This window comes from Melopsittacus undulatus, chromosome 16 (genome assembly GCF_012275295.1).
Source record: "Melopsittacus undulatus isolate bMelUnd1 chromosome 16, bMelUnd1.mat.Z, whole genome shotgun sequence".
Classification (NCBI taxonomy): domain Eukaryota; kingdom Metazoa; phylum Chordata; class Aves; order Psittaciformes; family Psittaculidae; genus Melopsittacus; species Melopsittacus undulatus.
Window position 1 is genome coordinate 5,326,738 of NC_047542.1, and position 13,876 is coordinate 5,340,613.

At 53.9% G+C, this 13,876-nt stretch overlaps 1 protein-coding gene across 2 annotated transcripts; it reads right to left on the reverse strand.

The window, feature by feature from the left end:
- Positions 1–1,161: 1,161 nt before the first annotated feature.
- RAB44 (RAB44, member RAS oncogene family) lies at positions 1,162–11,623 on the reverse strand. Of its 2 annotated transcripts, XM_031042935.2 has the most exons (12): positions 10,825–11,623; positions 10,617–10,731; positions 10,188–10,356; positions 9,274–9,322; positions 8,860–8,954; positions 7,613–7,983; positions 5,492–6,004; positions 4,920–5,001; positions 4,479–4,593; positions 3,627–3,728; positions 2,891–2,967; positions 1,162–2,452 (listed from the first exon to the last, which is right to left on the reverse strand). In XM_031042935.2, the coding sequence occupies exons 1-12, from the start codon at positions 11,020–11,022 to the stop codon at positions 2,365–2,367; spliced, it is 1,974 nt and encodes a 657-aa protein (XP_030898795.2). In that variant the 5' UTR covers positions 11,023–11,623; the 3' UTR covers positions 1,162–2,364. The 2 variants fall into 2 exon arrangements, with proteins under 2 accessions (XP_030898795.2, XP_030898794.2); XM_031042934.2 differs by having other exon boundaries at positions 5,492–7,983.
- Positions 11,624–13,876: the final 2,253 nt, after the last annotated feature.

The window sequence follows — 13,876 nt, forward strand, 5'->3', positions numbered from 1 at the left end:
CTGCATCCTGATGTTCCTGCCTTTCAAGGGGAATGGGGTGAAATTCAGAGAGACGCTGTTGGGTGAGACCCGAAACCCACTGGCTGGGACACTGGAAGCTTTGGCTGATGATTTGTTCTCACTTAGCAAGAGCTCGTCTGGGTTCTCCATGCTCAAAGTGGAAGCATCAAAGTGAGATGATGGCAAACGCCGGCTGAGCTTGGGCTGGTACCCGAGATCTTCTGCAGTCTGGGTTTGGCTGGGGCAGCTCCTCTCATTCCTGTGGCCCCAACAAATATGCATTTCCCTCTTGCTATTAATATCTCAGCCCTTGATCTTCCTCCAAACACTCATGCATGCATTTAACAGCTTGCAAAGGAGCAGTCCAATGGATTCTGGAGTGGGAAAATTTACCGGGATTATGAGTGATTAAAGCTGAAAGGTGATTTCAGATGCAATGCCCTGGCCATACTTCCCAACATCCTTTATCTCCTTCCTGGCATTTATCTCAGCCTGGCAGTGAAAAATCCATTCCCAGGTTTGGAGGGGAGGTCTGCAGTGGAGTAACACTTGTTTTATGCTTTGGGCACAGCCTCAGTCCGTGATTTCTAGTGGAATTGGACAGATGTTTCCTTCTGTTTGCTCTTCTGGGAAGCTTTTGTTTTGCAGATCTCTCTTCTGGGCCCTTTCCAAGCTCCTCGTTTCTTTCTTTGCAGAAGCAATGTTGCAGTTGGAAGGTGTTGCTGCATTTGCTGCCATCTAATGGGAGAATCAGGTTGAGACAAGGGAAGTTGAGCTGAGCTCTGAGGCAGAAGCTGTTCCCTGTGAGGGTGCTGAGGCGCTGGCACAGGGTGCCCAGAGCAGCTGTGGCTGCCCCATCCCTGGCAGTGCTCAAGGCCAGGTTGGACACAGGGGCTTGGAGCAGCTGCTCCAGTGGAAGGGGTCCCTGCCCGTGGCAGGGGTTGGGGCTGGAGGAGCTTTAAGGTCCCTTCCAACACAAACCAGGCTGGGACTGTACCACTTGGCAAAGTGTGCTTGGAATTATATTATTTAAAGACAGACCAGAAAAGCAGCAATAGTGAAGATGGGCACAAATACCAGTAAAAAAAAGCCAGTAAAATACCCCAAATACTGAAGCCAGGCACAGCTCTCAGCTGAGGAACTCTTCCTGAGGAGCTGTGATCTTCAGGCTGCTCCCACTGCTCCATCAGTAAAATATCTCAATGATGAAATATGGTAAAGACTGATATAGAATGGGGGTGTAAATATATTGCGTTAAGAAAGTCTTTTAACAACAGAGCCAAGGGAGGATGGCTTTTGGTAGGAGCAGCTGAGGGAAGACATTTAGTGGATGGGATGAGAGCTTCAGTAGTACAGAGGTAACACTGAGATGGGGCAAGCAGAGGAGATAACTCATCTCAAAATGACTCATCAGTTCCTGCATCACTGCAGAGTTGTACCCTACCTGGAGAAGCTCATATCCCTGATCTTTCCAAGCATGAGCTTGGTCCATCCCCATCCAGAAATCAGCATCGTTTCCACTGAGCACTTTTGGGTATCACACAGAGCTGGCCCATTTGAAGAGGTAATTCTGTGAGCAGCAGAACCAAGGAGGTCTGCTCTCACCTGCCTCTGTGCCCTGCAGGTCTCTCCCATGGAGAGCAAATATCTGCTCTGGGGGCAATGCAATGAAAAGACCTCCTGCAAGCATTTACCTGCTCATCCATCCCACCACCCCAGTGCTCTTTCTGTTATCCTGGACGTGTTCTTGGAGGTTTTACATTTGTTTTAAGCAGGTTTTAGCAGTTTTCTGTCAAGACCCAGTACTGTTCACTGGCACAATAAACCAGGAAAGAGAAAAACTAACTTCAGGGAGTTAAAAGTGCATTTAGGATATATTCCATATTTCATTGTTCCAGATCAGATTGCGAAGCCAGAGCAAAAGACATCACCACACAGCAGCACCAACAGCCTTAAACTCCCGTTTTACACACCAGCCTTTGGTGACTCCTGGTATTCATGTCTTTCATCCCAAGATTCAGTTTTGCTCCCTGCTGCCTCCAGTATCATTCCAGCATCTCGGATCCATGTAATTTCCTATTCTGCCTCTTTCCATAGCCCATTTTTTGTCTCCAAAGGAAAGCAGTAAAGTTTCCCAACAAGTATTTTCAAGGGCTCCTGTGCTCTGGGGTGGTGGCAGGAGATGAGCAAGGAAGGGGCCGGGTGACAGCCACTCCTCCACAGTGACTTTTGCTCTCAGCATCTGAGGGACATGAGGCCAGGCAGACACATGGGGAGCAGAGATGGTGTCTGAAGGCTATTTTTATGCTGTTCTGTCTGTCACTGCAGTTTCAGATCATGGAGGGGTTGGGGGGGGTCTCTCCATCACCAGCAGCAGCTCTTTTTCTTCTGGGGTAGCTTTGGTACCTCTTCTACCTTATTTTTCAGTTTATCCTCATTAACTTTGAGCAACCTGGGAGAAAAGGAAGCAAATTAGTCAGGTATTTCCCCCATGTTTTGTATTTCTGTGCTATTTGTCTTGGTGAGTATTGTCAACGGGGACTCAGCACAAATAAAAGGAGTTAGGAGCGTCCAGCTCAGTATGATTTGAGAACCATGGACTCTGCTAAAAATGCCACCCTAAATCAAGCCACAGACTGAATTTATTGTCTGTCAACCTAGAGAGAAATCAGCAGCATCCTGAAAAGGGTTTTATTGATCTCTTATTAATTCAGGACACGTCTTTCAGCACACTCCATCCCAGCCATGCACATGCTGCTCTGAATTCTCCCTGATATTTGGGCACATGAAGTCTCCGGTGACACAAACCCATCAACATTTGGAGTTAAAAAAGTAGCAAGGGAGCCCATTAAAATGAGGAGAGCTGGCAAAACCCAAGCACACACCTCACCTGATCAAGCTGACCATGGACTCAGAGATGTTGTGGCCTGAGGCAGCACTGCATTCATAAAACATGAGCTGATGCTCCTGGAAGACACCAAACACACATAGAAATGTAAGATTCTTGCACTTGAATAGCTTAACATGGGAGTAAATGAGTAGGTTGGACACAGGGGCTTGGAGCAGCTGCTCCAGTGGAAGGGGTCCCTGCCCATGGCAGGGGTTGGAGCTGAAGGAGGTTTAAGGTCCCTTCCAACCCAAACCAGGCTGGGATTCTATGAAAACTGGTCACTGGATACTGGCCCAAATCCCATGAAATGTAAGTTGGTAAAGGTGAGATTTTTCTCACCTAATTTTTTATTAGCCATCTCCATTGGAAGAGATTAATTGTACTTTAAGCATTTCATATCATTAAACCAGAATAATTTGGTGGTTTTATAATTTGCATGATGCTGGGAAGATCTGTGACACTTCACAGCAAAGAGAAGCAGAGCTGAAAACGTTTTCATTTCTAAATCCAGCTCCATAAGCTGCTTTACTGGGGTGGTGCTGAGTCAGAACTAAGATGACAAGGAGAAAGCAAAGCAGAGAAGGGTGGAAGATGGGTTCAGAGATCACTTTGACCAATGCATGACGGGTAAGTTAAGGACTTTAGCCTTTCTGTGTCCCCAGGCTGATGGAATCCACCCTTAGCTGTCCTTGCCTAACCTGGATTGACACATGCTTTAGCAGGGCCATGCACCTACCTTGGCCAGGCGTTCCCCCTGCTCCATAGGGACCTGTCTCTCTGCAGCACAGTCAGATTTGTTCCCAAGAAGCAGAATAGCAACTCCATCTTCTGCTCCTTCCTGGCAATTAAAGAGGGTAGGATCAGAAGCACATCTCAGCTTCCCTTGGATCATAGCCGGCCACACTGTCTAGGCACATCCTAGAGCACTGTGAAGACTGCCTACGGATTTGGGCTGATACCAAAACCTTAAGTTCTTAAATGAGTTTAAGGGCATATATGAAAGGGATTATATTTTTGCTGTTAAATCATCTAACCTGGTCTATTAAAGGCCAGAGCATTGGATGAGTTTGCTTTGTGTTCAACTTCAGGAACCCTCCAGATATGCTCTGGTTGGGGTTTACAGGTGCTGAGCAAGGTGACATCCCGTTTTGTTCTGGTGTTTTTAAACACTGGTTTTGTACTTGAAGGGAAATCTCTGACAAGCAGTTTTTAATAAGACACGAATTTCCTCCCATTCCCCAGGACTCAGAGGGGACTATTCTTGATTCATAAGTGTTATCAAAATCACTTTCAATCCTCTGCAGTGCTTTTGAATTGAAGTTGATCGTTACCATCATGTTGCTATTAACAAATTACCCCAGGAAACAAATGTGGGAAATGTGAACTTGTCACTATCTGAATTTAAAGCCTCCAAGAAAAACTACTTTTAATCAAAACCAAAGCAGAATGCTCTTTACAAAGGGTTTGGTCACCCCAAGATGTCCATCCCTAACCAGTGGCAGAGGTCAAGGGGAGAAAACACTGATCTCAGAGTCACCTCCAGTTCCAAGACCTTGGGGACAGGATGAGGTTTCCCTGCCTCACCCACCTGGATGCAGCTCAGCCAGTACTGCACGTCCAAGAAGGAATACTCGGATGTGATATCGTACATCAGCACAACCCCATCCGCCTTCCGGAAGAACTGCTTGGTGATGCTGTGGTACCTGCGTGCATTTTAAAGGGTCATTGATATGGTCTGAGGAGGTTTTCCCTAGAAGAAATGTGGAATCCTGGTGGGAAAGCATGTGTATAAAAAAGGCAAACCCAGATTTTGTCCTGTGCTGATCACAGAGGCAGCATGAGCAGCCTGATGCTTATTTTTATCTTAATTACTTCCTTTATTATGCTCTATCAGACCACATACTGTACAGAGTCTGTCCTTAAATAACCCTCCTTTGCTTAGCAAAGCCAAGAACATCCATATCCTCCAAACTACTAGAGTAAGGAACACCAGAGGTTGCTGTCTGTAAGCAGACAGCTCAGCACTCACCTTTCTTGACCAGCTGAGTCCCACAGGCGGAGAGCAAAGCACTTGTTGTCCACAACAAAGGTTTTCACCTGATAATCCAGTCCTAGGAGACACAAAAAGGTTTATCTCTGTACTATAGTGTTCATTCCTGTGGCAGGAGATGGATGGAGAAGGCACATGGTGCAGGTATGACCTGAGGGTGCAGCACAAGGGGGGTGGTCTCAAGTGAACCTCTGGCTTTTAGATCTTTAATGGCTGGGGTTTGGGGAAAGTCTCTGATCTCACGATGAATAAAATCAGGTTGGTTAAGAGAGGAGAATAGAGATGAAAGGCCGAGCAGAGACAAAAGCACCAGGCACACTGGTATTGGTGCCCTAGAGTGGGCAACAAGGACCAGCATCACCTACTCCAGAGCACCCAGGTGTGTTAAGTCAGTGCTCGTATTTGGTCCTTGGTGGGAGGTTGTGTAGCACACCTGATGTGAGCTGTGTCTGTAATGATCACCAGGAGCTTGTAGGGTGGAGGAAAGGGAATGGCAATGGAGACCCAAGCGGGTGCGGAGCTGTGCTGGAGAGAAGCTGGAGGAGACCTACCTACGGTGGTGGTGAGGTGTGGGTTGAAGGTGTTGGCTTGCAGCCTGTACAGGAACGATGTTTTGCCCACATGGGAGTCCCCAACAAACAGCACGTTGTAAAGGTGATCTGGGTCCGGGGGGGCTTTAGGAGAACCCCCATCTGCAGCAACATTCCCTGGACTTGGCTCGCCTTCCTGGCTCATTTTCCTTGCAACCTCTTGCTTCTTCTTCCATTGATCAGCATCTTTGCTCTGTTCTCCCAGGCTCTGCCTTTGAGGCTGTGTGCTGGCTGCATCCCCCAGTGAGCTGCCTCCAAGGACGGTCCCCGACTGATCATTCCCAGCATCTTCTTCCTGTAGGACCGTTGTGTGAAGGGGTGATGCTGGTGGCACCTCTTGTTTTGGAACCTCAGCAGGTCCAGCAGCTGCCTTCTCTGTTCCCATTGTGTGTGGTGACTTCTCTGCCTGTGCTGAGACCTGCTCCTGCAGCTCGCTTTGGGCTGCCTGTCCTGAAGCACCCAACGGCCACACATCTGGAATGAGAACATCCTCCTGCATCACTGCTTCCAGCTTTAGTGTGCTGATCTGTAACGGCACCTCAGAGACTGGGAAGGCTGGTGCAGATGCACCATCATCAAGGCCCTGCTTTATCCCTAGAGCCTGAGTTTCCACTGAACTCCTCACCCCTGCCTTCAGCCTCTCTGCCTGCCCCACTTCCAGACGTTGAGCTCCATCCAGAGGAGCAGCCCTCTCTCCCTGTGGGAATCCCAGCGTCTGGTTATCCTGGAGGATCTGCCCATCAGGACCAGTGAGTGCTCCCTGCTGTGCTTCCACACCAGGAGCCTTGGGAGCAGCGGCACGCTCAGGATATGAAATGGCCTCAGCTGGGGGGGACACATGAGCACCAGCAGCTTCTCTGCACCCTTCTGTGGTGTGAGCTACATCTGAGCCTGGAGTGTGCCTCTGCTCCCCTCCCTGCATCCCAGAGGCACCCACATCTGCCTCTGGGCTCCCTCCTGAGCCTGATCTGAGTTCCTCTGGCCCTGTCAGTGGCTGCACACTCCTATCAGTGCTCTGGACCTCCAGCCCATGCAGGATTACAGCCTTGTCCTGTGCCTGCACACACGCAGCAGCCCCTTCTCCCTGTCCAAATCCTGCTCCCTGCAGATCAAACTCCTGTTGCAGCCCGTGTCCACCCTGCCCTTTTTCCCCATTCCCATTCTCTTCCACAAGCTGCATGGCTGCATGGTCCCCCCCTCCCTGGGCTGTTTCTGGGCTGGGACCCCCATGCAGCTCCATGTCTGCCCAGTCTTCTATCTCCATTACCAGTAACTCTGCTTTCTCAACCTGATCCAGGGTTTGCACATCTGGAGCCACGCTCCCTCCCTGCTCTGTATCCAGGGAGCTGACCACACTCAGGAGCTGCAGATCTGCCTCTGTGCTCCCTCCTGGGGTCACTTTGGGTTTCTCCACCACTGCAAGTGCCTGCATGTTTGCACCAATGTTCTGGTCCTCCAGCCTGTCCAGGCTTTCAGCATCCTCTTGTGACTGCACACCTGCAGCAGGCCCCTCTCTCTGCCCACATCCTGCTCCCTGTAGATCAAGCACAGACTCCTGTTGCAGCCTGTGTTCACCCTGCCCTTCTTCCCCATTCTCATTCTCTTCCACAAGCTGCATGGCTGCATGGGGTGCTGGCTCTGGCTCCAGGAGCTCTCCTGGTTTCATTGCCACTTCCTTGGAGAGCCCCATTGATGGCTGAGCCTCTTCCCCCAGCCCCGTGCGCAGGGACTGAGCTGCAGCTGGGGGAAGCTCCCCCATGCCCAGGCACTGTTGCACAAGCAGACCTGCCTGCCCAGCCCCTGGTGAGCCCAGACCTGCCTCCGGCTTTTCTCCCTGGCTTAATGCCACTTCCTCAGCTTCTCCCAGTAGCTGTGCCTCTTCCCAGTTTCTGTTTTCCTGCATCCATCCTGCTCCCTCCACCTGCACCTGCACCTGCTCTCCTGCCTCTGTGTTCTCTCCCAGTGCTCCCTGGAGATGCTCTGCCTCCTTCACACCACCACCCTTTCCTTGCGGGAATAACATCCTTTGTTCCTCCTCTCCCTGCTCCTGAGCCCTGTGGTGCCCAGCTCCCATGGACGCACCAGCCTGTGGCACATCTGGAGTTGTGCCTGGTCCTTCTTCCATGTCTCCTTCAAACAGCTTGTGACCAACATGACCAGAGAGGGTCTCTTGTTTCACCCTTGGAGTTGTTCCATGTGCTGTGGCTTCCTCCAGGCCCATTTGGGGCTCAGCATCATCCTGGGGCTGATGGGCAGTGTTTGCTGGGGCAGGGGGTGCACCTGGTGCCTGTGGCTTCAGCTGTTTGCTCAGAGCTGCTGTTGCATCATCCATGTCTCTTAGCAAAGAGAAGCGTTCCTCTTTCAGAGATCCTGGGACAGGATCCTCTTCCACAGAGCTCGCTCCCTGCGGGGATCCCAAAATGCTTATTTCTGCAGGCAGCACTTCCCAAACCCTGCAAGGGGCAGAAAATGGGGAGGGTCAGCTCAGTCCCCAGCTCCCTCCTGTCCTCCTGGGCCACTACCACAGGGTCTGTGCTCTGCCACCTCACCCCATCCCTCTCCAGACCCAGTTTTATTGACCCTCGAGGGATACTGGAGGTTTGCACAGGCAGTGATGGTGACAGGGGAAAGGGGGATGCCCTCCAGGGAGCCAAATCCATATCCTGCCTGGGAAGTGAGCGTGTCCCTTCCCAGGCTCCATGTTCCCATTACTGGGGACGAAAAGGAAACTTTCAGCCAAATACAGCAAGTGCCTGAGCCAAGGTAGTGATGCAGGGTGACAAGCTAGGGTTAGCTGGCTTGATGCTGCGAGGGCTGGAGCAGCCTGGACAAGAGAAGACTCCTGAAGGGGAGAGCTGAGAGCAGCTCCAGTGCCTGAAGGGGCTGCAGGAAAGCTGGAGAGGGGCTTGGGACAAGGTCTGTAGGGACAGGCCAAGGGGAATGGCTTGAACCTGCCCAAGAGAGGGGAGACTGAGCTGAGCTCTTAGGCAGAAGCTGTTCCCTGTGAGGGTGCTGAGGCACTGGCACAGGGTGCCCAGAGAAGCTGTGGCTGCCCCATCCCTGGCAGTGCTCAAGGCCAGGTTGGACACAGGGGCTTGGAGCAGCTGCTCCAGTGGAAGGGGTCCCTGCCCATGGCAGGGGTTGGAGCTGGAGGAGCTTTGAGGTCCTTTCTAACTCAAATCAGTCTGGGATTCTGTGAAGGGACCTGATCTTCAGATGGGTGGAAGGGAAAGGAACACTGAAAGGACTAAACAAGGTGTTTGCCTGGGGCAGGACTTGCAGACCTCAGGGGCACAGCTGAAGCAGCAGCATTACCCAGGACCCCTTACACTTGGTGGGTGCTCTTGGCTTTGGGCTCACTGCTCTGGGACCCCGGCCTGGTCTGCATCTCAGAGTGGTGCTTCTTGCTCTGCTCCGGACTCATCTGCAGTAAACAGGGTGGGAAGAAGAGAGGAAAGTGCTTGATGAGGAGTGTCCCCACCTGAAACGATGCCAAGCTCTCCAGCAGGTATCGAGATGTACCCACGAGAAGTCTTGGGGGTGCTTCCCCCCGTCCCTTCCCACACATCTCAATGGCACCATATTGACCCAGTGAGAAAGCTTTTAGGGGAGGCACTGCCCTGCTGCAGGAGCACCCTGTGCCCTTGGGCTTCCCAATGGTCCCAGACCGAACAGCACAACGCTCTGGAGCGTGGACACCTCATCCCATCCCCACTGAAGACCCCAAATCCCAGCTGAGGTACCTGTGGGGATGAGGGTGTCTCACTGGGCTGCTCTGCCACTGCTTTGTGCCTGCAAGCACAGAGCACAGGGGTCAAAATGGCAGTTGAATCCCCTCCACCACCTCCATCCCTGCCCCAGGCTGTCCTCAGCTCCACAAGCAGTGTTGTCCAGGAGCTGGGGTTCATCCTGCCGGAGCTCCCAGATCTCCTGTCTGCAGGGAGAAGGGTGTTTGTGGTGACACTGCCTCAAACCCCCCCAACCAGGCCAGCTGTGGGACCCTGGGTCACCATGTGGGGTACTGAGCTCCCCTGCACTGGGCACTCGGGAGGCTGCACCTGAATCCTGTGCTCAGCTCTGGGCCCCTCACTGCAAGAGAGACCTCGAGGGGCTGGATGGGGCCAGAGAAGGGAATGGAGCTGGAGCAGGGCCTGGAGCACAAGAGATGGGGAATGGCTGAGGGAGCTGGGGGTTCAGATGGAGAAGAGAAGGCTCAGGGGGCACCTGATGGCTCCCTCCAAGTGCCTGCAGGAGGATGGAGCCAGGAGGGGCTGGGCTCTGCTCCCAAGGGATAGAACAAGGGATGGGACAAGAGGAACCGGCCTCAAGCTGCACCAGGGCAGGTTTAGATGGAGCTGAGGAACAATTCCTGCCCCACAGGGTGCTCAGGCATTGGAACAGGCTGCCCAGGGCAGGGCTGCAGGCACCGGCCCTGCAAGTGCTCACACAGCGGAGACGAGGCCTCAGTGCCATGGGTTTAGCTCACACTGTTAAGGATGGTCCTGGAGGACAGATGAGCACTGGGGTGAGCATGATCCTGTCCTGGGGTCAAAGGCACCTCCAAGTCATTTCTGGGCTCACTCCCTCACTCCTGCCCAAGCCTTTCCCTGTCTAGCCCATCCTGCAGGACATCCATGGATGCTAATCAGAGGCTTACTCCTCAGAGCTGTTGTCCGTGCCCAACTGCTCCATAAAGGCAGAGAACTGCCTCTGCTCCTCACTGTCCACCTCCAGCGCCGGACTGGGAAGGACCAAGGGGACCCTCCGGGATGCTGTTTTCCGCCGGCGATGGTCCCTGGCAGCTTTCTGGGAGGCCAGGAACTGCCCTGTCAACAGAGACCCCAAACCCTCAGTGCCAGGGTGACAGCAAAGCCCAAATCCCAACACTTCCCACCCCATGGCTCCGATGAAGCCATTCTGGCACAAGAGGACCTCTCACCAGGGGAGCCATGGGATGAGACCTGGATGTGGGGACACCTTTTGGGCCATCCTCTGCCACTCGGCAGGGTCAGTGTTTCAGGTACCCCCTGGGACAGCACTAGGACCATGTCCAGCATCAGCTTGGCAGTGTCCTGCCGGCACTTACAGAGTCCAAAAGTGAATTCCTCAGTTTTCAACCGCCCGGTGCTGGCAGCATCCAGCCCATTGAAGACGAGCTCCAGCTCCTCCCTGCTGCATGGGAGATCTTCCTCACGCAGTTTCTAAGAGCAAAGCAAAGCAGAACACCTCTCCCATCACCCATTCTCCACCCGCCCCAGCAGCATCTGACCCAAGGAGACATCCCCATCCCTTACCTGTATGTCCGAGCGGGTGATGAGCCCCTCCTGCTCCTTGTCCTGCTCCCTGAGCAGCTCCTGCACCCTCTGCACCATTTCAGCTGCCCACGGTGGCTCCTTGCCGGGGCTGGAGGCTGCTGCTGGTGCCTCACCAAAGCCCTTGCGCCGGCTGGAGCCCAAGCGCCGGCTCTTGGTGCCTGCCTGATGCTCGGCCATGAGCCCCAGCTCAGGGAAACTGATGGTTGCTGACCCTTGGGCAGCTCCTGCTTGCTGGAGACCTTGGTGGGAGATGGTGGAGTGGGATTGAGCTGGAAATGCATTTTGTCTGCTGTAAAGGGCCCCTGGGTTTGGCAATAGGAAGAGCAGCACAGACAGAGCCTCGACCAGAGCGAGCAACGGCTGCAAGCCCAGCACCCACTGGGTGAGCACCTCCTCCTGCCACCACCCGTCCCACGTCTCCCATGGAGGGTGCACTGGTGCCCAGGGGAACCCAGGAGGTGGCACCAGCAAGGGAGCAGCCACAGCGATGCTGGGATGAAGGGATCGGTCCCAGCTGCCTTCTCAGAGCCCAGCAGCAGCTTTGGGTCATCACAGCATCCACAGCCGTGAGTCACCTTGGGAGCTGTGTGAGAGCTGGGGAGGACTTCAGGTGATGGCAACGTCACCAACAACCACTGGGGCCATGAGGGGTTGTTCTCTGCATGGCAAAGCCAAAACCCAAGGGAAGGGGCCCACAGCTATGGGGAGCTGTGACACAGAGTGGGTGCCGCAGCACCACCTTCTGCTCCCAGCCTGGAGAGATCCCAGCAGCTCCAGCCCTGTGCTACATCCCAGCCTGTATTGGAAACACAGGAACAGGCCCCCCAACCATCCCCTTAAATCAAGAGGGCCTTGTGGAGCTGCTGGAGTCCTACAGGATGCTGGGGGGGGGGGGAAGAGGGGGTGGACAGAAACCATGTGCCTTTATGGTGGTGCCAGCCACTAAGACAGCAGCAGTGAGAGCTCTGGGGGGCACTGGGGTTGTTTAAAGCATGAGGAATACCCCAGTTACCTGCTCCAACCCAGCACAGCCATAGCAGAGGCACAGAAGAAGCAGGGTGGGTGGGATGGGAACCACGCACCCCCCAGCCCATGGCATCACTGACTCCCGGAGACCTGATCCCCTCCGGAACACCCCACACTGCCCCAGCCAGCAGAAAATGCCCATCAGCCACAGTCCCCCCCCCAGGCAGCAGGAACCAGCCCTCCCATCTCACCAACAGCGAGAAAACCCCTTCCTTTCCTTGCTTGTCCTGTTCTCTGGTGCTGCAGGAGCCTTCCCTGGGGCACCAGATCTCACCTTCCCCTCTGGCCGAGAGGGACCCTCAGTATCCGGGTGCCCGGGGCTGGGGATGCTGCTCCTCTGCTCTCTTGCTCTTACTCAAGGCACTTTCCGCTCTGGGTTACACTCAACTGTGGGTGCTCACACGTTTCCTGTTTGCTGCCTTGCGAGCAGGGTGCAGGAAGGGCCCACGCATAGGGTCACCAGCCTCCCTAGCCCCCAGACCCCAAAGCAGCTCTGCAAAGGCATCACTGGGAATCGCAGCAGACATCCCCATCCTTACCTTGCTTGCAGTGGTCTGGAGGGTGTTTGGCGCAGGGGAAAAGCAGCAGAGAAATAGCAAGTGGTACTTTAAGAGGCTGAATAACCCAAACTACAAGACTATAACACCACAACCCACCGAGGCTCTTCAGCCCCAGGATTTGGAGCTCATCCCACTGTGCTTTTCACACTGGTGGGTTTTCCAAGGCTCCTGTTGGAATCATTAACTGGGCTTTAAAGGCAGCACCGAACCCACTGACTGCCCATGGCTTGCACCCACTCTGGTTTGCAAGGGGACAGGGGAATTAGGTGGGGTATGAGCATTTCTGCTCTCCTTTAACTGCAAAATGGGGAAAAGATCCCAACAAGGGGAAATGCAACCAATAACTTTAGGTTATAACCAGAACTAACCCCCAAGCTCCCAGCACAAGACTGAGCTCTCAGAGCAGGAGGTGCCTGCCCCTCCCCATCTGAACTGGTTCAATCCCTTGCTGGGAACCAGCTGCACCAGTGCCCTGCCCCATCACACCCACAGCCACAGCCCAGCCCTGCTCTGCTGCTCTCCCACCTGAGGAAGCAGCTCAGGTGCTGCTGCTCCTCCCGGTTATGATCCAGCTCTGCAGGATAGGAGAGCAGCAAAACACAACCTGGAAGTGCAACCTTTCCATCCATTGCCATCTGTGGGAAGCCCATCACCACTTTGTGTCCCCAGAGCTGGGCACACACTGAGTCCTCCCCATTGGGAGAGGCTGTGCAGGGCTGGAATCTCCCATGTGGATGCAAACTCCAAAGCTGGATGCCAAGAAGGGAGCAGAGCCAGCCCTGGGCTGTGCTCAGAGCCCCACACACAGGGACAAAGGGATATTTGCTGGTTTACTTGTCACTTCCTCCATCACCACTGCTCTGACAGGAGGTGACAGCAGAGGGGGCTGACGTAAAGGGAAGAGATTAAAAGGGCTAAATCTGGAGGGCTTGACTCCCACAGAACCCCAGCAGCTCATTTCAGTCCCACCCAGGGCTCACTGTTGGGTTTGATTTGCATTAGCTCCACATGCTCTTGCTTGGCTGGGTCCCATAGCACAGGTTACTCACTGGCCTGTGCACCCAGGACCTCTTTAGAGGAGGGGATGTGACCAACTTGCCCATGGCTGATGGCTCCATAGGACAGTGCACTGAGGGCTGAAATCCAGTGTCACAGCAGGGAACGGGAACCACAAAGGCAGCAGAGGAGCCTGCATTCCCACAGTGAGATCCCACACAAGCAGCAGTGGGTATGTGTTGGTAGCACCAGGCCTGCCCCAGGAGCAGGGTTAAGCACATGGGTTGTGGTGAGGTTTTACCCCTCTCAGCCCTCACAGAGCTCCTCAACCCCCTGCTCTGACCATGCTGCAGGAGGCAGCCAGGGCTGCAACAGCCTCTCCCCATGCTGGCTGCAGCCACCCCATCACCAGCACAGTCATTCCCATCACCCAGAGACACCAATTCCCA